Consider the following 24523-nt stretch of genomic DNA (forward strand, 5'->3'; position numbering starts at 1 on the left):
AAAGTTGCAGTTCTTTTGGAGCAGTGCCGCTGTCCTCGGGAGTTTCTTGTCTTCTTCGAAGCGGGCAGTCCTCAGAGGATTCAGAGGTCGCTGGTCCCTTGGAAAGCATCGCTGGAGCAGGGTTCTTTGGAAGGCAGGAGACAGGCCGGTGAGTCTGGGGCCAAGGCAGTTGGTGTCTTCTGGTCTTTCTCTGCAGGGGTTTTCAGCTTTGCAGTCCTTCTTGTAGTTGCAGGAATCTAGTTTCTAGGTTCAGGGAGAGCCCTTAAATACTAAATTTAAGGGCGTGTTTTAGGTCTGGGGGGTTAGTAGCCAATGGCTACTAGCCCTGAGGGTGAGTACACCCTCTTTGTGCCTCCTCCCAAGGGGAGGGGGTCACATCCCTAATCCTATTGGGGGAATCCTCCATCTGCAAGATGGAGGATTTCTAAAAGTTAGTCACTTCAGCTCAGGACACCTTAGGGGCTGTCCTGACTGGCCAGTGACTCCTCCTTGTTGTTTTCTTTGTTTCCTCCAGCCTTGCCGCCAAAAGTGGGGGCCGTGGCCGGAGGGGGCGGGCAACTCCACTAGCTGGAGTGTCCTGCTGGGCTGTGACAAAGGGGTGAGCCTTTGAGGCTCACCGCCAGGTGTTACAGCTCCTGCCTGGGGGAGGTGTTAGCATCTCCACCCAGTGCAGGCTTTGTTACTGGCCTCCGAGTGACAAAGGCACTCTCCCCATGGGGCCAGCAACATGTCTCTAGTGTGGCAGGCTGCTGGAACCAGTCAGCCTACACAGATAGTCGGTTAAGTTTCAGGGGGCACCTCTAAGGTGCCCTCTGTGGTGTATTTTACAATAAAATGTACACTGGCATCAGTGTGCATTTATTGTGCTGAGAAGTTTGATACCAAACTTCCCAGTTTTCAGTGTAGCCATTATGGTGCTGTGGAGTTCGTGTTTGACAGACTCCCAGACCATATACTCTTATGGCTACCCTGCACTTACAATGTCTAAGGTTTTGCTTAGACACTGTAGGGGTACAGTGCTCATGCACTGGTACCCTCACCTATGGTATAGTGCACCCTGCCTTATGGTTGTAAGGCCTGCTAGAGGGGTGTCTTACCTATACTGCATAGGCAGTGAGAGGCTGGCATGGCACCCTGAGGGGCGTGCCATGTCGACTTACTCATTTTGTTCTCACTAGCACACACAGGCTTGTAAGCAGTGTGTCTGTGCTGAGTGAGGGGTCTCTAGGGTGGCATAATACATGCTGCAGCCCTTAGAGATCTTCCCTGGCATTAGGGCCCTTGGTACCAGGGGTACCAGTTACAAGGGACTTATCTGGATGCCAGGGTGTGCCAATTGTGGATACAAAAGTACAGGTTTAGGGAAAGAACACTGGTGCTGGGGCCTGGTTAGCAGGCCTCAGCACACTTTCAATTCAAAACATAGCATCAGCAAAGGCAAAAAGTCAGGGGGTAACCATGCCAAGGAGGTATTTCCTTACACAGCTCCCCCCCCCCCCCCCAAACGAAAGAGGATGAGACTAACCTTTCCCAAGAGAGTCTTCATTTTCTAAGTGGAAGAACCTGGAAAGGCCATCTGCATTGGCATGGGCAGTCCCAGGTCTGTGTTCCACTATAAAGTCCATTCCCTGTAGGGAGATGGACCACCTCAACAGTTTTGGATTTTCACCTTTCATTTGCATCAGCCATCTGAGAGGTCTGTGGTCAGTCTGAACTAGGAAGTGAGTACCAAAGAGGTATGGTCTCAGCTTCTTCAGGGACCAAACCACAGCAAAGGCCTCCCTCTCAATGGCACTCCAACGCTGCTCCCTGGGGAGTAACCTCCTGCTAATGAAAGCAACAGGCTGGTCAAGGCCATCATCATTTGTTTGGGACAAAACTGCCCCTATCCCATGTTCAGAGGCATCTGTTTGCACAATGAATTGCTTGGAGTAATCTGGAGCTTTTAGAACTGGTGCTGTGCACATAGCTTGTTTCAGGGTGTCAAAGGCCTGTTGGCACTCTATGGTCCAGTTTACTTTCTTGGGCATTTTCTTGGAGGTCAATTCTGTGAGGGCTGTCACTATTGATCCATATCCCTTCACAAACCTCCTACAGTACCCAGTCAAGCCAAGGAATGCCCTGACTTGAGTCTGGGTTTTTGGAGCTTCCCAGTCCAGAATAGTCTGGATCTTGGGTTGAAGTGGCTGAACTTGGCCTCCACCTACAAGGTGTCCCAGGTAAACCACAGTTCCCTGCCCTATCTGGCATTTGGATGCCTTGATAGAGAGGCCTGCAGATTGCAGAGCCTTCAAAACCTTCTTCAGGTGGACCAGGTGATCCTGCCAGGTGGAGCTGAAGACAGCAATATCATCAAGATAAGCTGCACTACAGGATTCCAACCCAGCAAGGACTTGATTCACCAACCTTTGGAAGGTGGCAGGGGCATTCTTTAAACCAAAGGGCATAACAGTGAGCTGATAATGCCCATCAAGTGTGGAGAATGCTGTCTTTTCTTTTGCTCCAGGGGCCATTTTGATTTGCCAGTACCCAGCTGTTAAGTCAAAGGTACTTAAGAATTTGGCAGCCCCTAATTTGTCTATGAGCTCATCAGCTCTAGGAATGGGATGGGCATCTGTCTTGGTGACAGAGTTGAGACCTCTGTAGTCCACACAAAACCTCATCTCTCTCTTTCCATCTTTGGTGTGAGGTTTGGGCACTAAGACCACTGGGCTAGCCCAGGGGCTGTCAGAGTGCTCTATTACTCCCAATTCCAGCATCTTGTGGACTTCCACCTTGATGCTTTCCTTAACTTGATCAGACTGTCTAAATATTTTGTTTTTGACAGGCATGCTGTCTCCTGTGTCCACATCATGGGTACACAGGTGTGTCTGACCAGGGGTTAGGGAAAAGAGTTCAGCAAACTGTTGTAGGACCTTCCTACAGTCAGCTTGCTGTTGGCTAGAGGGGGTGTCTGAGTAGATCACTCCATCCACTGAGCCATCTTTAGGGTCTGATGAGAGGAGATCAGGGAGAGGTTCACTCTCAGCTTCCTGGTCCTCATCTGTTACCATTAACAGATTTACATCAGCCCTATCATGGAAGAGTTTTAGGCGGTTTACATGGATCACCCTCTTGGGGCTCCTGCTTGTGCCTAGGTCCACCAGGTAGGTGACCTGACTCTTCTTTTCCAGGATTGGGTAAGGGCCACTCCATCTGTCCTGAAGTGCCCTGGGAGCCATAGGCTCCAAAACCCAAACTTTCTGCCCTGGTTGGAACTCAACCATTGCAGCCTTTTGGTCATACCAAAACTTCTGGAGCTGTTGGCTGGCCTCCAGGTTTTTGCTTGCCTTTTCCATGTACTCTGCCATTCTTGACCGAAGGCCAAGTACATAGTCCACTATGTCTTGTTTAGGCTCATGAAGAGGTCTCTCCCAGCCTTCTTTAACAAGAGCAAGTGGTCCCCTTACAGGGTGGGCAAACAGAAGTTCAAAGGGTGAGAACCCTACTCCCTTCTGAGGCACCTCTCTGTAAGCGAAAAGCAGACATGGCAAGAGGACATCCCATCTCCTTTTGAGTTTTTCTGGGAGCCCCATGATCATGCCCTTTAATGTCTTGTTGAATCTCTCAACAAGGCCATTAGTTTGTGGATGATATGGTGTAGTGAATTTATAAGTCACTCCACACTCATTCCACATGTGTTTTAGGTAAGCTGACATGAAGTTGGTACCTCTGTCAGAAACCACCTCCTTAGGGAAACCCACTCTGGTAAAGATACCAATGAGGGCCTTGGCTACTGCAGGGGCAGTAGTCGACCTAAGGGGAATAGCTTCAGGATACCTAGTAGCATGATCCACTACTACTAGGATGTACATATTTCCTGAGGCTGTGGGAGGTTCTAGTGGACCAACTATGTCCACACCCACTCTTTCAAAGGGGACCCCCACCACTGGAAGTGGAATGAGGGGGGCCTTTGGGTGTCCACCTGTCTTACCACTGGCTTGACAGGTGGGACAGGAGAGGCAAAACTCCTTAACCTTCTGGGACATATTGGGCCAGTAGAAGTGGTTGACTAACCTCTCCCACGTCTTGGTTTGTCCCAAATGCCCAGCAAGGGGAATATCATGGGCTAAGGTCAGAATAAACTCTCTGAAACCCTGAGGCACTACCACTCTTCTAGTGGCACCAGGTTTGGGATCTCTTGCCTCAGTGTACAGGAGTCCATCTTCCCAATAGACCCTATGTGTTCCATTTTTCTTGCCTTTGGACTCTTCAGCAGCTTGCTGCCTAAGGCCTTCAAGAGAGGGACAGGTTTCTTGCCCCTTACACAACTCTTCCCTTGAGGGTCCCCCTGGGCCCAAGAGCTCAACCTGATAAGGTTCCAGCTCCATAGGCTCAGTTCCCTCAGAGGGCAGAACTTCTTCCTGAGAAGAGAGGTTCTCTTTCTCTTGTTGTGTTGCAGCTGATTTCCCAGCTGACTTTCCTTTTCTCTTGGTAGGCTGGGCCATTCTTCCAGACTCCAGCTTTACTTTTTCACCCTGTGCCTTGCACTGTGCCCTTGTCTTGACACACACCAGTTCAGGGATACCCAGCATGGCTGCATGGGTTTTCAGTTCTACCTCAGCCCATGCTGAGGACTCCAGGTCATTTCCAAGCAAACAGTCTACTGGGATGTTCGAGGAGACCACCACCTGTTTCAGGCCATTGACCCCTCCCCACTCTAAAGTTACCATAGCCATGGGATGTACTTTAGTTTGATTGTCAGCATTGGTGACTGGATAGGTTTGTCCAGTCAGGTATTGACCAGGGGAAACCAGTTTCTCTGTCACCATAGTGACACTGGCACCTGTATCCCTCAGGCCCTCTACACTTGTCCCATTAATTAAGAGCTGCTGCCTGTATTTTTGCATGTTAGGGGGCCAGGCAGCCAGTGTGGCTAAATCCACCCCACCCTCAGAGACTAATGTAGCTTCAGTGTGACACCTGATTTGCTTTGGGCACACTGTTGATCCCACTTGGAGACTAGCCATTCCAATGTTAGCTGGAGTGGAGTTAGAAGTGGTATTTTTCTTTGGACAGGTGTAGGAAGTTGGCTCTGTATGTGCTATTTCAAAGTAAGGAATAGCATGCACAGAGTCCAAGGGTTCCCCTTAGAGGTAAAATAGTGGTAAAAATAGATAATACTAATGCTCTATTTTGTGGTAGTGTGGTCGAGCAGTAGGCTTATCCAAGGAGTAGTGTTAAGCATTTGTTGTACATACACATAGACAATAAATGAGGTACACACACTCAGAGACAAATCCAGCCAATAGGTTTTTGTATAGAAAAATATCTTTTCTTAGTTTATTTTAAGAACCACAGGTTCAAATTCTACATGTAATATCTCATTCGAAAGGTATTGCAGGTAAGTACTTTAGGAACTTCAAATCATCAAAATTGCATGTATACTTTTCAAGTTATTCACAAATAGCTGTTTTAAAAGTGGACACAGTGCAATTTTCACAGTTCCTAGGGGAGGTAAGTATTTGTTAGGTTAACCAGGTAAGTAAGACACTTACAGGGCTTAGTTCTTGGTCCAAGGTAGCCCACTGTTGGGGGTTCAGAGCAACCCCAAAGTCACCACACCAGCAGCTCAGGGCCGGTCAGGTGCAGAGTTCAAAGTGGTGCCCAAAACACATAGGCTAGAATGGAGAGAAGGGGGTGCCCCGGTTCCGGTCTGCTTGCAGGTAAGTACCCGCGTCTTCGGAGGGCAGACCAGGGGGGTTTTGTAGGACACCGGGGGGGACACAAGTCCACACAGAAATTTCACCCTCAGCAGCGCGGGGGCGGCCGGGTGCAGTGTAGAAACAAGCGTCGGGTTTTCAATGTTAGTCTATGAGAGATCTCGGGATCTCTTCAGCGCTGCAGGCAGGCAAGGGGGGGATTCCTCGGGGAAACCTCCACTTGGGCAAGGGAGAGGGACTCCTGGGGGTCACTTCTCCAGTGAAAGTCCGGTCCTTCAGGTCCTGGGGGCTGCGGGTGCAGGGTCTCTCCCAGGCGTCGGGACTTTAGGTTCAAAGAGTCGCGGTCAGGGGAAGCCTCGGGATTCCCTCTGCAGGCGGCGCTGTGGGGGCTCAGGGGGGACAGGTTTTGGTACTCACAGTATCAGAGTAGTCCTGGGGTCCCTCCTGAGGTGTTGGATCGCCACCAGCCGAGTCGGGGTCGCCGGGTGCAGTGTTGCAAGTCTCACGCTTCTTGCGGGGAGCTTGCAGGGTTCTTTAAAGCTGCTGGAAACAAAGTTGCAGCTTTTCTTGGAGCAGGTCCGCTGTCCTCGGGAGTTTCTTGTCTTTTCGAAGCAGGGGCAGTCCTCAGAGGATGTCGAGGTCGCTGGTCCCTTTGGAAGGCGTCGCTGGAGCAGGATCTTTGGAAGGCAGGAGACAGGCCGGTGAGTTTCTGGAGCCAAGGCAGTTGTCGTCTTCTGGTCTTCCGCTGCAGGGGTTTTCAGCTGGGCAGTCCTTCTTCTTGTAGTTGCAGGAATCTAATTTTCTAGGGTTCAGGGTAGCCCTTAAATACTAAATTTAAGGGCGTGTTTAGGTCTGGGGGGTTAGTAGCCAATGGCTACTAGCCCTCAGGGTGGGTACACCCTCTTTGTGCCTCCTCCCAAGGGGAGGGGGTCACAATCCTAACCCTATTGGGGGAATCCTCCATCTGCAAGATGGAGGATTTCTAAAAGTAAGAGTCACTTCAGCTCAGGACACCTTAGGGGCTGTCCTGACTGGCCAGTGACTCCTCCTTGTTGCTTTCTTTGTTCCCTCCAGCCTTGCCGCCAAAAGTGGGGGCCGTGGCCGGAGGGGGCGGGCAACTCCACTAAGCTGGAGTGCCCTGCTGGGCTGTGACAAAGGGGTGAGCCTTTGAGGCTCACCGCCAGGTGTTACAGCTCCTGCCTGGGGGAGGTGTTAGCATCTCCACCCAGTGCAGGCTTTGTTACTGGCCTCAGAGTGACAAAGGCACTCTCCCCATGGGGCCAGCAACATGTCTCTAGTGTGGCAGGCTGCTGGAACCAGTCAGCCTACACAGATAGTTGGTTAAGTTTCAGGGGGCACCTCTAAGGTGCCCTCTGTGGTGTATTTTACAATAAAATGTACACTGGCATCAGTGTGCATTTATTGTGCTGAGAAGTTTGATACCAAACTTCCCAGTTTTCAGTGTAGCCATTATGGTGCTGTGGAGTTCGTGTAAAACAGACTCCCAGACCATATACTCTTATGGCTACCCTGCACTTACAATGTCTAAGGTTTTGCTTAGACACTGTAGGGGCACAGTGCTCATGCACTGGTACCCTCACCTATGGTATAGTGCACCCTGCCTTAGGGCTGTAAGGCCTGCTAGAGGGGTGTCTTATCTATACTGCATAGGCAGTGAGAGGCTGGCATGGCACCCTGAGGGGAGTGCCATGTCGACTTACTCATTTTGTTCTCACTAGCACACACAGGCTTGTAAGCAGTGTGGCTGTGCTGAGTGAGGGGTCTCTAGGGTGGCATAATGCATGCTGCAGCCCTTAGAGACCTTCCCTGGCATCAGGGCCCTTGGTACCAGAGGTACCAGTTACAAGGGACTTATCTGGATGCCAGGGTGTGCCAATTGTGGGATCAATGGTACATTTTAGGTGAAAGAACACTGGTGCTGGGGCCTGGTTAGCAGGGTCCCAGCACACTTCTCAGTCCAGTCAGCATCAGTATCAGGCAAAAAGTGGGGGGTAACTGCAACAGGGAGCCATTTCTTTACACAAGCCCCCCCCAGCCCACAGGCCAGGAGACTCAGCCAACGCTGGAAGAGTCTTCCTAGTCTGTCAGGCGAGGAAGAGTAGAGGAAATGGCTGGTTTGTTGCAGGGCCTACTCTGCCTTACATCCTCCTGTTCAGGTCATTCCCTCTGGGGAACTGACCCACTTCCACAGTGATAGGACCTAGTCTGAACTGCCTCTTGTCTGCCTCTTCAATGTCTCCACCCATTCTTTCTATTTTGGTCTTAGAGGTATCCACCTCTGCTAACCTTATCTTGGCCAGGGTTACCCCTAGCTTACCCAAAGAGGTTACCCAGAGCTGGAGTAACCCCACCATGACCAATAGGGTCAGGGGGCCTAACTTGCTATTTGGCATGGGGTCAGACCACCATGCTAAGGATAGTGCAGCCATAAAGGCTAACACCCAGCAGAGGCCACTGACAGCTGTCAGTGCCCAGAACCACACCTTTAGCTCTTCACCTAAAAGGGAAGGGGCTAAGTTACAGGCTTCTTTGGGTTCAGGTTGCCTGTCTGCTGTATTAGAGTGGGGGGTTACCACATCTTGTAGTAAACACCCTTCTTCCACTCTTTCTTCTGTTAGCTGAGGAGCCACCCACTCAGGCTTAACAGTTGCCTGACTAGCCAGGACTTCTTGTGGGTCAGGTTGGACTTTATCAGGGCCATTTTTGGAGTTCTCCCCTACTGGAGCAGAATCTCCTTGGCTTGCTGTAACCTTGGCTAAAGGTTGTCCACCCTTCCTACTCTGTTTTCTTTTCTTCTTCTTATGGGGCCTGCTTGCATTTACTGCAGAGGCAGGACTTCCAGAATCCTTGGGAGAGGACTGGCACTGGACCAGTTCCTCTCTTGGGCTCTGACTAACCTCTGGGTAGTCATTTCCAAGGAGACAATCAAGGGGGAGGTCTGTACTGACTACTACCCTTCTCCAGCTAAGAGTGCCACCCACTTCGATGGGTACTAAAGCCACAGGCCTCTTAGTGACCCTGTCTAGGCTAACTCTTACCCTGGCAGTCTCACCTGGGATGTACTGGTTTGAGAGCACCAGCCTGTCATGCACAATAGTGTGACTGGCACAAGTGTCTCTCAGGGCAGTGGTTGGGATTCCATTCACCAGTAGGTGGTGGAAGTGTCTACTTCCCTCTGGAATCTCCAACTCACCTGTTGGGCCCTGTTTCCAGTTGAAGGCTATGAAGACCTCCTCATCTGAGGAGTCATCTCCCATGGCTACACTGGTTACCCCTGGAATTTTGTTCTGGGGTTTGTTTTTGGGACAAGAAGTGTCCTTGGTGTGGTGCCCAGACTGTTTACAGTTGTGGCACCATGCCTTAGTGGCATCCCAGTTCTTACCCTGGTACCCACCTTTGTTTTGGGTTGTGTCTTGGGGCCCACCCACCTGTTCTGGTTTTTGGGGGCCTACAGAGGACTCTTTTTCTTTGTTTCTAGTGTCACCCACTTTCTCCTGGGGAGTTTTTGTAACCCCTTTCTTTTGGTCACCCCCAGTGGAAGTTTTGGTTACCCTAGTCTTGACCCAGTGGTCTGCCTTCTTTCCCAATTCTTGGGGAGAAATTGGACCTAGGTCTACCAGATACTGATGCAACTTTTCATTGAAGCAGTTACTTAAAATGTGTTCTTTCATAAACAAATTATAAAGCCCAACATAGTCACACACTTCATTTCCAGTTAACCAACCATCTAGTGTTTTTACTGAGTAGTCTACAAAATCAACCCGGGTCTGGCTCGAGGATTTTTGAGCCCCCCTGAATCTAATTCTATACTCCTCAGTGGAGAATCCAAAGCCCTCAATCAGGGTACCCTTCATGAGGTCATAAGATTCTGCATCTTTTCCAGAGAGTGTGAGGAGTCTATCCCTACACTTTCCAGTGAACATTTCCCAAAGGAGAGCACCCCAGTGAGATCTGTTTACTTTTCTGGTTACACAAGCCCTCTCAAAAGCTGTGAACCATTTGGTGATGTCATCACCATCTTCATATTTTGTTACAATCCCTTTGGGGATTTTTAGGATATCAGGAGAATCTCTGACCCTATTTAAGTTGCTGCCACCATCGATGGGACCTAGGCCCATCTCTTTTCTTTCCCTTTCTATGGCTAGGAGCTGTCTTTCCAAAGCCAATCTTTTGGCCATCCTGGCTAACTGGATGTCCTCTTCACTGGAGTTATCCTCAGTGCTTTCAGAGAGGTTGGTCCCTCCTGTGAGGGAGCCAGCATCTCTGACTATTATTGTTGGAGTCAGGGCTTGAGAAGCCCTGTTCTCCCTAGATTGGACTGGTGGGGGGGAATCCTCCTCCAAGTCACTATCATCTTCATCTGTGTTGCCATCCACAGAGGGGTTGGCTCTTGCATACTCTGACAACAGCTCCTGGAGCTGTAGTTTGGTAGGTCTGGAGCCCATTGCTATTTTCTTTAGTTTACAGAGTGACCTTAGCTCTCTCATCTGGAGATGGAGGTAAGGTGTGGTGTCTAGTTCCACCACATTCACATCTGTGCTAGACATTGTTTCTAAAAGTTGGAATACTTTTTAAGAATCTAAAACTAGTTCTAGGTTCTAATTCAAACTTTTACAAAACTTTTAAACTCTAAAAGAAATGCTAACAGGGACTAATACAAGGCCCTAGCAGGACTTTAAAGAATTTAGAAAAATTTCAATTTGCAAAAATCAATTTCTAATGACAATTTTTTGGAATTTGTCGTGTGATCAGGTATTGGCTGAGTAGTCCAGCAAATGCAAAGTCTTGTACCCCACCGCTGATCCACCAATGTAGGAAGTTGGCTCTGTATGTGCTATTTCAAAGTAAGGAATAGCATGCACAGAGTCCAAGGGTTCCCCTTAGAGGTAAGATAGTGGCAAAAAGAGATAATACTGATGCTCTATTTTGTGGTAGTGTGGTCGAGCAGTAGGCTTATCAAAGGAGTAGTGTTAAGCATTTGTTGTACATGCACACAGGCAATAAATGAGGAACACACACTCGGAGACAAATCCAGCCAATAGGTTTTGTTATAGAAAAATATATTTTCTTAGTTTATTTTTAGAACCACATGTTCAAATTTTACATGTAATATCTTATTTGAAAGGTATTGCAGGTAAGTACTCTAGGAACTTTGAATCATTACATTAGCATGTATACTTTTTACATAAAACACAAATAGCTGTTTTAAAAGTGGACACAGTGCAATTTTCACAGTTCCTGGGGGAGGTAAAGTTTTGTTAGATTTCACAGGTAAGTAAGTCACTTACAGGTTTCAGTTTTTGGTCCAAGGTAGCCCACCGTTGGGGGTTCAGAGCAACCCCAAAGTCACCACACCAGCAGCTCAGGGCTGGTCAGGTGCAGAGGTCAAAGAGGTGCCCAAAACACATAGGCTCCAATGGAGAGAAGGGGGTGCCCCGGTTCCAGTCTGCCAGCAGGTAAGTACCCGCGTCTTCGGAGGGCAGACCAGGGGGATTTTGTAGGGCACCGTGGGGGACACAAGTCCACACAAAAAGTACACCCTCAGCAGCGCGGGGCGGCCGGGTGCAGTGTGCAAACAAGCGTCGGGTTTTCTGTAGGTATAAATGGGAGACCAAGGGGTCTCTTCAGCGGTGCAGGCAGGCAAGGGGGGGGCTCCTCGGGGTAGCCACGACCTGGGCAAGGGAGAGGGCTTCCTGGGGGTCACTCCTGCACAGGAGTTCCGTTTCTTTAGGTGCTGGGGGGCTGCGGGTGCAGGGTCTTTTCCAGCCGTCGGGAAATGGAGTTCAGGCGTCGCGGTCAGGGGGAGCCTCGGGATTCCCTCTGCAGGCGTCACTGTGGGGGCTCAGGGGGGACAACTTTGGTTACTCACTGTAGGAAGTTGGCTCTGTATGTGCTATTTCAAAGTAAGGAATAGCATGCACAGAGTCCAAGGGTTCCCCTTAGAGGTAAAATAGTGGTAAAAATAGATAATACTAATGCTCTATTTTGTGGTAGTGTGGTCGAGCAGTAGGCTTATCCAAGGAGTAGTGTTAAGCATTTGTTGTAGATACACATAGACAATAAATGAGGTACACACACTCAGAGACAAATCCAGCCAATAGGTTTTGTTATAGAAAAATATATTTTCTTAGTTTATTTTAAGAACCACAGGTTCAAATTTAACATGTAATATCTTGTTTGAAAGGTATTGCAGGTAAGTACATTAGGAACTTTGAATCATTTCAATTGCATGTATACTTTTCAAGTTATTCACAAATAGCTACTTTAAAAGTGGACACTTAGTGCAATTTTCACAGTTCCTGGGGGAGGTAAGTTTTTGTTAGTTTTACCAGGTAAGTAAGACACTTACAGGGTTCAGTTCTTGGTCCAAGGTAGCCCACCGTTGGGGGTTCAGAGCAACCCCAAAGTTACCACACCAGCAGCTCAGGGCCGGTCAGGTGCAGAGTTCAAAGTGGTGCCCAAAACGCATAGGCTATAATGGAGAGAAGGGGGTGCCCCGGTTCCGGTCTGCTTGCAGGTAAGTACCCGCGTCTTCGGAGGGCAGACCAGGGGGGTTTTGTAGGGCACCGGGGGGGACACAAGCCCACACAGAAATGTCACCCTCAGCGGTGCGGGGGCGGCCGGGTGCAGTGTAGAAACAATCGTCGGGTTTTCAATGTTAGTCTATGAGAGATCAAGGGATCTCTTCAAGGGTCTGCAGGCAGGCAAGGGGGGGCTTCCTCGGGGAAACCTCCACTTGGACAAGGGAGAGGGACTCCTGGGGGTCAATTCTGCAGTGAAAGTCCGGTCCTTCAGGTCCTGGGGGCTGCGGGTGCAGGGTCTTTTCCAGGCGTCGGGACTTAGGTTTCAGAGAGTCGCGGTCAGGGGAAGCCTCGGGATTCCCTCTGCAGGCGGCGCTGTGGGGGCTCAGGGGGGACAGGTTTTGGTACTCACAGTCGTAGAGTAGTCCGGGGGTCCTCCCTGAGGTGTTGGTTCTCCACCAGCCGAGTCGGGGTCGCCGGGTGCAGTGTTGCAAGTCTCACGCTTCTTGCGGGGAGTTGCAGGGTTCTTTAAAGCTGCTTCTGGATACAAAGTTGCAGTCTTTTTGGAGCAGGTCCGCTGTCCTCGGGAGTTTCTTGTCGTCGTCGAAGCAGGGCAGTCCTCAGAGGATTCAGAGGTCGCTGGTCCCTTTGGAAGGCGTCGCTGGAGCAGAGTTCTTTGGAAGGCAGGAGACAGGCCGGTGAGTTTCTGGAGCCAAGGCAGTTGTTGTCTTCTGGTCTTCCTCTGCAGGGGTTTTCAGCTGGGCAGTCCTTCTTCTTGTTGTTGCAGGAATCTAATTTTCTAGGGTTCAGGGTAGCCCTTAAATACTAAATTTAAGGGCGTGTTTAGGTCTGGGGGGTTAGTAGCCAATGGCTACTAGCCCTGAGAGTGGGTACACCCTCTTTGTGCCTCCTCCCAAGGGGAGGGGGTCACAATCCTAACCCTATTGGGGGAATCCTCCATCTGCAAGATGGAGGATTTCTAAAAGTTAGTGACTTCAGCTCAGGACACCTTAGGGGCTGTCCTGACTGGCCAGTGACTCCTCCTTGTTGCTTTCTTTGTTCCCTCCAGCCTTGCCGCCAAAAGTGGGGGCCGTGGCTGGAGGGGGCGGGCAACTCCACTAAGCTGGAGTGCCCTGCTGGGCTGTGACAAAGGGGTGAGCCTTTGAGGCTCACCGCCAGGTGTCACAGCTGCTGCCTGGGGGAGGTGTTAGCATCTCCACCCAGTGCAGGCTTTGTTACTGGCCTCAGAGTGACAAAGGCACTCTCCCCATGGGGCCAGCAACATGTCTCTAGTGTGGCAGGCTGCTGGAACTAGTCAGCCTACACAGACAGTCGGTTAAGTTTCTGGGGGGCACCTCTAAGGTGCCCTCTGTGGTGTATTTTACAATAAAATGTACACTGGCATCAGTGTGCATTTATTGTGCTGAGAAGTTTGATACCAAACTTCCCAGTTTTCAGTGTAGCCATTATGGTGCTGTGGAGTTCGTGTTTGACAAGCTCCCAGACCATATACTCTTATGGCTACCCTGCACTTACAATGTCTAAGGTTTTGTTTAGACACTGTAGGGGTACCAATGCTCATGCACTGGTACCCTCACCTATGGTATAGTGCACCCTGCCTTAGGGCTGTAAGGCCTGCTAGAGGGGTGATTGACCTATACTTGCATAGGCAGTGAGAGGCTGGCATGGCACCCTGAGGGGAGTGCCATGTCGACTTACTCGTTTTGTTCTCACTAGCACACACAAGCTGGCAAGCAGTGTGTCTGTGCTGAGTGAGAGGTCTCCAGGGTGGCATAAGACATGCTGCAGCCCTTAGAGACCTTCCTTGGCATCAGGGCCCTTGGTACTAGGAGTACCAGTTACAAGGGACTTATCTGGATGCCAGGGTCTGCCAATTGTGGATACAAAAGTACAGGTTAGGGAAAGAACACTGGTGCTGGGGCCTGGTTAGCAGGCCTCAGCACACTTTCAATTGTAAACATAGCATCAGCAAAGGCAAAAAGTCAAGGGGCAACCATGCCAAGGAGGCATTTCCTTACACTCACGGTCTCTGAGTCGCCGGAGGGTCCTCCCTGAGTTGTTGTTTCTCCACCAGTCAAGTCGGGGTCGCCGGGTGCAGTGTTGCAAGTCTCCCGCTTCTTGCGGCGATTTGCAGGGGTCTTTAAATCTGCTCCTCTGTAACAAAGTTGCAGTTCTTTTGGAGCAGTGCCGCTGTCCTCAGGAGTTTCTTGTCTTTTCTTGAAGCAGGGCAGTCCTCTGAGGATTCAGGGGTCGCTGGTCCTTAGGAAAGCGTCGCTGGAGCAGGTTTCTTTTGGAAGGCAGGAGACAGGCCGGTAGGACTGGGGCTAAAGCAGTTGGTGTCTTCTTTCTTCTTTCTGCAGGGGTTTTCAGCTCAGCAGTCCTCTTTTTCAGGTAAGTTGCAGGAATCTAAATCTTAGGTTCAGGGGAGCCCTTAAATACTAAATTTAAGGGCGTGTTTAGGTCTGGGGGGGTTAGTAGCCAATGGCTACTAGCCCTGAGGGTGAGTACACCCTCTTTGTGCCTCCTCCCAAGGGGAGGAGGTCACATCCCTAATCCTATTGGGGGAATCCTCCATCTGCAAGATGGAGGATTTCTAAAAGTTAGTCACTTCAGCTCAGGACACCTTAGGGGCTGTCCTGACTGGCCAGTGACTCCTCCTTGTTATTCTCATTATTTTCTCCGGCCTTGCCGCCAAAAGTGGGGGCCGTGGCCGGAGGGGGCGGGCAACTCCACTAGCTGGAGTGTCCTGCGGTGCTGTAACAAAGGGGTGAGCCTTTGAGGCTCACCGCCAGGTGTTACAGCTCCTGCCTGGGGGAGGTGTTAGCATCTCCACCCAGTGGAGGCTTTGTTACTGGCCTCAGAGTGACAAAGGCACTCTCCCCATGGGGCCAGCAACATGTCTCTAGTGTGGCAGGCTGCTGGAACCAGTCAGCCTACACAGATAGTTGGATACAATTTCAGGGGGCACCTCTAAGGTGCCCTCTGGGGTGTGTTTTGCAATAAAATGTACACTGGCATCAGTGTGCATTTATTGTGCTGAGAAGTTTGATACCAAACTTCCCAGTTTTCAGTGTAGCCATTATGGTGCTGTGGAGTTCGTGTTTGACAAACTCCCAGACCATATACTCTTATGGCTACCCTGCACTTACAATGTCTAAGGTTTGGCTTAGACACTGTAGGGCCACAGTGCTCATGCACTGGTGCCCTCACCTATGGTATAGTGCACCCTGCCTTAGGGCTGTAAGGCCTGCTAGAGGGGTGTCTTACCTTTACTGCATAGGTAGTGAGAGGCTGGCATGGCACCCTTAGGGGAGTGCCATGTCGACTTATTCATTTTGTTCTCACTAGCACACACAAGCTGGTAAGCAGTGTGTCTGTGCTGAGTGAGGGGTCTCCAGGGTGGCATAAGACATGCTGCAGCCCTTAGAGACCTTCCCTGGCATCAGGGCCCTTGGTACCAGGGGTACCAGTTACAAGGGACTTATCTGGATGCCAGGGTGTGCCAATTGTGGATACAAAAGTACAGGTTTAGGTAAAGAACACTGGTGCTGGGGCCTGGTTAGCAGGCCTCAGCACACTTTCAATTCAAAACATAGCATCAGCAAAGGCAAAAAGTCAGGGGGTAACCATGCCAAGGAGGCATTTCCTTACACCTGGTATGTCCAATCAGTGTTGGGTCAAAATGCACCTACTTTGGGGAGACCTTTGTACTGTATGTCCCTGTGTCCTGATAAAATGTCTTTGAACTACTGTCAATGACTCATTTCAACCTATTCTTACTAGACCTATTTATATAGTTGCAGGAGCTTACTTATGTCAGGATCAGTAGGTGATCACTAAGCTGTTTGGTACCCCGCAGACCCAACCCCTAACCCTCCCCCCTAGTTCCTACCTGTATACAGAGGAACACAATACCAAAGGTAAAAAGCGTTGTCAGGGTGAATGGCTATCCTGTGATACCCCTACGTAGCTCCAGTGAGGTGTCTTCTCCACAATCTTTGCATACTTTGTAATGATTTTTAGGGCCTCTGACATTTATTAGCCTTGTATAGAATTGAGAAGCAACTGAGACAAGAGTAATGTAAATGTAAATGTAAATTAGCACTTGTATAGCGCACTACTCACCCGTTAGGGTCTCAAGGCGCTGTACTCATACCGCTATGGAACCCCTCCTGGCTTTTCCCTGTGAGGCGCCCACTCCTGAGCACCCCCAGGGTGAAGCCAGGCATCCAAGCGCTGTTGGGGCCGTTGTGGAGATTAAGCAAGCTATTGCCCAGAGTTGCACCCATGAATTAGATTAGGCACCGAGGCGAGAATTATCTGGTCAAGGGGAATTGAGCCCAAGACCTGCCGAAGCGGGACTTGAACCCTGGTCTTGAGCCAGGTCTCTGCTTCAGGGTCTGCCGCTCTAACCATTGAGCCACACTTCTCCATTAATGGATGTTCAATACCCACATTTGTTCAGTGTAGCACTGTGCTAGCTCCCAGATTAGGATTTTTTCTGCAAACAAACAAAAAAAAAAAAAAAGTTCAGTGGAGTGTTTCCCATTCCGTACATTTCCCTCTGCAATCCTGTTTGATGTGTTCTCTTGGGTTTGTTCAGAAACACCCTTGGGTTTGTTAAAAAATAAAAATAAAAAAATAACCCTTTGGGTTATTGGACCTTTAGCTTGATTTATGGATCTGATGTTTCCAAGATGTGATTCTAAATAAGGATTTAGGTGTAAGAAAACCCCTGATTCAATTGTTCCTTTCAAGGCCCCCTTCAATGCACAGCTCCACTATTATGCATTTGTTTCAAACAGCTGAATGTATTTTGTGGCACCTAAAGCCTGAAAGGTAGCACGTTTTGTGACTGCTAGTTTCTAAATGTGTTTTTGTATGCCATTATTGTTGTGCTAACAGTCTACTGACTTTTTTTGTAGGGTGGTAGGCATGTGGACTATGTGGTGGATCAAATTGTTACCAAACTCATTGAAACTGTGAAGAAGAAGAATAAAGCTGGTGTTTCTGTAAAACCATTCCAGGTAAAGCATGCTCACCTTCTGTGCCTGCCCAAGAAGAAATATACTGCTACAAAGCTTTAAATGGCCTCTTTTCTTTCTGCAGGTAAAGAATCATGTGTGGGTCTTTGTCAATTGTTTAATTGAAAACCCAACATTTGACTCTCAGACAAAGGAGAACATGACCCTGCAGCTAAAAAGCTTTGGCTCGAAATGTCCGCTATCTGAAAGATTTTTCAAAGGGGTAAGTATAAATTGCATAATACGTGTAAGGTTGCATGTACACTTTTGTAGTAGAGGTAAAGTTTTCTAAATTTTGACCACATTTGACTTCTCTAAATGGCAATTCAGTCTTTTGCCAGAAATGGAGTAGTTTCTAAAAAGGGCTGAAGGCATAGACTACCTCTTTACAGTGCTGCTAGGATTATTTTGTCTCTTTCATAGGATTCTTTTTAATAAATTGCTGAGCACTGTTTGGTAAGTTTTTTTTTTTTTTTTTTTTAAACTGGTTAATGTTGAGCTTTTACTCAAGTCAACTAAAGCAACCATGTTTTGAAAATATAATTTCGTCAGTGATACATAGATCACTGACGAAGATACTAGAATAGTCCTTAAGTTCTTTTAGTTGCTGCTTTAAAATTCGCTTCTGCTACCAAAGCAAACCGGAGTGAAAATGTACTTTCTGGAATTGTGGCCTGCACTTGTCTGTCGCCTCATCCATGCAATATTGTTTTTTAGTACATAAAAAAAAAACAGCTGGTTAAGATAGTATCTTGCTCCCATTGCCTCTCTGTCATACTTATGTCTTGTTTAATCTTTTTGGTAGTACCTTAAAGACGTCGTTATGATCTGTAAGTTCTTACTTATCCATACTCCTCTCTTTCAGGCTTCTAACTGTGGCATTGTGGAAAGTATTCTGAACTGGGTGAAATTCAAGGCACAGACACAGCTAAATAAGAAGTGCTCCTCCGTGAAGCATAGTAAAATTAAAGGCATCCCTAAGTTGGACGACGCTAATGATGCTGGTATTCACTGCTTTTTGTACCCCCTCTACTATAATGTTGCAGAATAGCTTTTGTCATTTTTTTTATTATTGTAGGGTGACATTTTGTCAGCTACACTATTTTCACTAAAAGTCTGTTAGCTCTTGCCATCATGCAAATGTTGTCAAACAAAATCCATAAAAAAAATCTACTTCCCTGTGCCATGAATCGGACCGAAGAAATTTCTAAACTGTTTGTTGAAGTGCTTTATCATTCATTCCTAAAACTGCAGGTAGTTTGTAAGGAGACTGGTTGTCCATGTCAATCATTATCTCGTCTTAGTTGCCTTTGGCATCTTATGTGCACTTTGAAGTTACTCTTATTTTCATAAGGGGAAAAAAAACCCTCATGGTTTAGATTTGCTGTTTCTTTATTTTTTCCAAGTTTGTTTTGAGGACAGTGCCTGTGTTTACTCTGTACTTTCTTTGCATGATTGTTTGGGAATCTCTCGAAAATGATTGCTGTAATTGGACTTTAGAGTTAGATGAGGTGGTTAGCATGCCTTTTCTGGATTCTCATATGAAACATTTGTGTACTGTAGGCCACGTTAAAGGCTGTCTATGCAGCAGCTTTCCCTTGGTACTGCATTGTCCTCCATTGGGCAGAATGGCTGCCAATACAAGCTTCGACTACCCATGCTATGTCCTTCTGGTTGTGTTAAAATATTGTTTCAAAAATATCAACCTGTCATAATATAATTGTCAAAGTGTCGAAGACCAAAGTACCGGGGGAAAAAAGTGCAGATAGGTTAGTATAGATTTACTACTTTTACTGGCACATCTACTTACCTTGAAGATCGGTATCTCATTGAGTTACATGTATGTGGAGTTAATTAGATTAAACTTATACTTTGCTATCGATTCTTACCTTGGTGGAAATAGATTGGGAACCAACATTTCAACAACATTATCTTAGCACAGTGACCTGCTGTCTCCAGAATATGCTGCTGTGAGTTGAACAGGCTACACGTGCAAACATATAAAGCAAAAAACATAATTGCCAAAGACAGTCTTGTCACAGACATACTCGGTATTTTATCTTCATCCAGAGTCACTCTTTCAAAATATTTACTTTTGTAAGTAATGGTTAAAAATGCCCTGTAAGAGGCTTTCTATTTTTGTTCGGGTTAACTCTGTGCTGCAGACTCCACAAAGCAGGGTTTCTGGAAGGCTGCGCTAAAACCGGTTTGTTGGCGGCACCTGATAATCTGAAAGACTGAATTAAAAAGGGTAAAAAAAACTTGTATGATTTTTCGTTCTTTTAATTTTTTCCCCCCCGTGGCCTTTGTAGACTAATCCGAGGGTGCAAATTTTCGACTGGTCCTAGTGAAAATTATCTCAGCTAAGGAATGTTGATAGTTTACAACACATGCAGAGTAAAAGTGCTGATACTGCATTTATGTGTTAGCTTTTCGCATTTAATGTAATGGATTTTTATGTTTTCAACCAGGTGGTAAACATTCCCTTGACTGTACACTCATCTTGACGGAAGGGGACTCAGCCAAATCTCTGGCTGTCTCTGGTTTAGGGGTCATAGGACGTGATCGATATGGTGTTTTCCCACTTAGGGGTAAAATTCTCAATGTACGAGAGGCTTCCCACAAACAGGTAAGATAAAAGTAATACTGGCGAAGATATATCTAGAGCCCTCATCACAAGCATCAGTAATGCTATTTTTGTGGCCAGTTTTGCTTTTACTTAATGAGAGGTTGTTTTTCATTTTACACAGATTATGGAAAATGCCGAAATTAACAACATCATCAAAATAGTCGGACTCCAGTACAAAAAAACATATGATGATAATGAATCTTTGAAAACCTTACGCTACGGAAAAATTATGATCATGACTGATCAGGTTAGTTTCTGGTGCTTGTTATAAACTCAGAACAATCTCCTTTTTCCTCAGTCTTTACAGATATTCTGGATTGAGAACCCTCATATGTACCTACTGTCCGTCCCATGTTATGAAATTCATGATTGCTTTCTTCTTGGTGATGCTTGTTAAACTGAACTTACGAGCCTCTGACATGGCTGCTTAACAGATCGGGTATTGCCTCTACAACCTAAGAGCACAAACCTCTGTGAAGGCAATCAAAGGCTAGAGGTCCAGACTCTTAGTAAAGTGAAAACCTCAAAAGAATTCCCTTGCCTAACCTCCAACCACAAGCTAACTGTTAATTCAGTAATCATTGCATGCCTCAATGCAAGGCTTGCCGCCCCTGCCGAAATATGGTCAAGGCTTCCCAGTTCTTACTTTGTGAGAGAAAGTAGCATGTGCTGAAAATGGATATTTCACTGCACCCCATGTTGCCCTTCAACTAGTATTTTCACTCAGCTGACCTCACTCTTCTGTCTTCTAAGAGAAGCAAGTATTACCTCCTTGCTTTATAAGCCTGCAAATCATTTAGCCTGTAATGGTATGTTCGATGGCATCTGTCGCTGTAGATACGCATGTTCTGCAATAGCTCGCCATCTGGTGTTGGGCCGGAGTGTTACAAGTTGTTTTTCTTCGAAGAAGTCTTTCGAGTCACGGGACCGAGTGACTCCTCCTTTTGTCTCCATTGCGCATGGGCGTCGACTCCATCCTCGATTGTTTTTTTTCCGCCATCGGGTTCGGACGTGTTCCTGTCGCTCCGAGTTTCGGAACGGAAAAAATAGTTAATTTCGGAAGATTTTCGTCGGTATTGTTGCGTTCGGGATCGGCGTACTTAGATTCAACACCGCATCGAAGATCGAAGAGCTCCGGTGCCCTTCGGGGTAGTTTTTCGATCCTCCGTCGGGGCCTGGTCGGCCCGACCGCGTGCTGAGGAACGCCGATGGAACGGACCCCGTTCCGTTTCTGCCCCAAATGCCACAATAAATACCCCTACACAGACCAACACTTGGTCTGCAACCTGTGCCTGTCACCTGAGCACAGCGAAGACACCTGCGAGGCCTGTCGTGCGTTCCGGTCCCGAAAAACACTCCGAGACCGTCGAGCCAGAAGACTTCAAATGGCGTCCGCACCGACAGCCCAACGGGAGTTCGAGGAACAGGAAGAGGAAGGTACCTTCTCGATCCAAGACTCAGACTCCGAAGGATTCGACGATACACAAACCGTGAGTAAGACGTCGAAAACCACACAAAGAAACATTTACAAGGCCCAGGGGACGCCACTGCCACCAGGCCATGGCTCAACCCATAAAATCGGTGACCGACCGTCGGCACCGAAAAAGGCCCAAACAGTGCCGAGATCGTCCGACTCCGGTCGAGACACCGGCACGCAGCCTTCTCGGGACCGAGAAAGTGCTGGAGACAAGCCTCGACACCGAGATGCCGGTGTGGACACGGCTCGACGCCGAGACAGCGGCACCGAAACAGATCGACGCCGAGAGGCTTCGGCACCGAAAAGAAAAAAAGTCACCTCGGAGCCGAAAAAACACGCAGACACAGTTTCGACGCCGAAACAAACTGCAAGCGACCCAGCTTCAGGCTCTTATACAGAAGAGCACTCGCTAACCTCCCAAATGCAGAAGCATAGGTTTGAGGAAGAGCTACAAGCAACTGATGCGGACCATACGCAAAAGCGTATCTTCATTCAGCAGGGGACAGGAAAAATAAGCACCCTTCCCCCCATTAGGAGAAAGAGAAGGTTGGAGTTCCAGGCGGAACAAGTACCACAACCAAAAGTGGTGAAAAGAGTTACACCACCACCCTCTCCTCCGCCCGTGATTAACGTTTCACCAGCACAAACGCCATCACACTCCCCAGCTCACACCACCATGAGCCAGGGTGACCAAGACCAGGACGCATGGGACCTATACGACGCCCCAGTGTCAGATAACAGCCCAGAGGCATACCCTACAAAACCATCTCCACCAGAAGACAGCACCGCGTACTCTCAGGTGGTGGCTAGAGCAGCACAATTTCACAACGTAAGCCTCCACTCAGAACAGGTCGAGGATGATTTCCTGTTCAACACACTCTCCTCCACCCACAGCTCCTACCAAAGCCTGCCTATGCTCCCTGGTATGCTCCGGCACGCAAAAGACATATTTAAGGACCCGGTCAAAAGTAGGGCAATCACACCAAGGGTGGAAAAAAAGTATAAGCCGCCTCCTACAGACCCGGCTTTCATCACAACACAGCTGCCACCAGACTCTGTTGTTGTAGGAGCAGCTAGGAAAAGGGCCAACTCTCACACATCTGGAGATGCACCACCCCCAGATAAAGAAAGCCGCAAGTTTGATGCAGCTGGTAAAAGAGTCGCAGCACAAGCTGCAAACCAGTGGCGCATCGCGAACTCCCAGGCACTACTTGCGCGCTATGACAGAGCCCACTGGGACGAGATGCAACATCTCATTGAACATCTGCCCAAAGACTTCCAAAATAGGGCAAAACAAGTGGTTGAGGAGGGACAGGCCATCTCCAACAACCAGATCCGCTCCTCCATGGACGCTGCAGATACAGCTGCACGGACAATTAATACATCTGTAACTATCAGAAGGCATGCATGGCTCCGAACGTCTGGATTTAAACCAGAGATTCAACAAGCAGTTCTCAATATGCCTTTTAATGAAAAAGAACTGTTCGGTCCAGAAGTGGACACAGCGATTGAGAAACTCAAAAAAGATACGGACACTGCCAAAGCCATGGGCGCACTCTACTCCCCGCAGAGCAGAGGGAATTACAGCTCATTCCGTAAAACGCCCTTTCGAGGGGGGTTTCGGGGTCAAAGCACACAAGCCAGCACCTCACAAGCCACACCGTCCAGTTACCAAGGACAGTATAGAGGAGGTTTTCGGGGACAATATAGAGGAGGGCAATTCCCTAGAAATAGAGGAAGATTCCAAAGCCCCAAAACCCCTACTACTAAACAGTGACTCACATGTCACTCACCCCCTCCACACAACACCAGTGGGGGGACGAATAGGTCATTATTACAGAGCATGGGAGAAAATCACTACAGACACTTGGGTTCTAGCAATTATCCAACATGGTTACTGCATAGAATTTCTACAGTTCCCTCCAAACATACCACCAAAAGCACAAAATTTAACAACACACCATTCCAATCTCCTAGAGATAGAAGTGCAGGCACTATTGCAAAAGAATGCAATCGAATTAGTGCCAAACACACAAATAAACACAGGAGTTTACTCACTGTACTTTCTGATACCAAAGAAGGACAAAACACTGAGACCAATCCTAGACCTCAGAGTAGTCAACACTTTCATCAAATCAGACCACTTCCACATGGTCACACTACAAGAAGTATTGCCATTGCTAAAGCTGCACGACTACATGGCAACTTTAGACCTCAAGGATGCTTATTTCCATATACCAATTCACCCATCGCACAGGAAATACCTAAGGTTTGTATTCAAAGGAATACATTACCAATTCAAGGTACTGCCTTTCGGATTAACAACCGCACCAAGAGTCTTTACCAAATGTCTAGCGGTAGTCGCTGCACACATCAGAAGGCAGCAAATACATGTGTTCCCATATCTAGACGACTGGCTAATCAAGGCCCATTCGTTAATAGAGTGCTCAAATCACACAAATCATATCATACAAACCCTCTTCAAACTAGGGTTCACCGTCAATTTCACAAAATCCAAGATTCGGCCACGCAAGGTACAACAATACCTGGGAGCCATAATAGACACATCAAAAGGAGTAGCCACTCCAAGTCCACAAAGAATTCAAAATTTCAACACCATCATACAACGCATGTATCCAACACAAAAGATACAAGCAAAGATGGTATTACAACTCCTAGGCATGATGTCATCATGCATAGCCATTGTCCCAAACGCAAGACTGCACATGAGGCCCTTACAACAATGCCTAGCATCACAGTGGTCTCAAGCACAGGGTCACCTTCTAGATCTGGTGTTAATAGACCGCCAAACTTACCTCTCGCTTCTGTGGTGGAACAACATAAATTTAAACAAGGGGCGGCCTTTCCAAGACCCAGTGCCACAATACGTAATAACAACAGATGCTTCCATGACAGGGTGGGGAGCACACCTCGATCAACACAGCATACAAGGACAATGGAACGTACATCAAACAAAACTGCATATCAATCACCTAGAACTTCTTGCAGTTTTTCAAGCACTAAAAGCTTTCCAACCAATAATAGTTCACAAATACATTCTCGTCAAAACAGACAACATGACAACAATGTATTATCTAAACAAGCAGGGAGGGACGCACTCCACGCAG

General features: G+C 48.0%; 1 protein-coding gene across 2 annotated transcripts in view; it reads left to right on the forward strand.

Annotated features, from left to right (window-relative positions):
* TOP2B (DNA topoisomerase II beta) overlaps positions 1-24523 on the forward strand; it is a 485217-nt gene that overhangs the window by 159034 nt on the left and 301660 nt on the right. For both annotated transcript variants that reach the window (XM_069212028.1, XM_069212029.1), the window contains exons 9-13: positions 17191-17292; positions 17375-17512; positions 18155-18293; positions 19761-19918; positions 20040-20165. In XM_069212028.1, coding sequence (XP_069068129.1) covers positions 17191-17292; positions 17375-17512; positions 18155-18293; positions 19761-19918; positions 20040-20165 — 663 coding nt within the window. The remainder of the gene's footprint in view (positions 1-17190; positions 17293-17374; positions 17513-18154; positions 18294-19760; positions 19919-20039; positions 20166-24523) is intronic.

This window comes from Pleurodeles waltl, chromosome 10 (genome assembly GCF_031143425.1).
Source record: "Pleurodeles waltl isolate 20211129_DDA chromosome 10, aPleWal1.hap1.20221129, whole genome shotgun sequence".
In the NCBI taxonomy this organism is placed as follows: Eukaryota; Metazoa; Chordata; class Amphibia; order Caudata; family Salamandridae; genus Pleurodeles; species Pleurodeles waltl.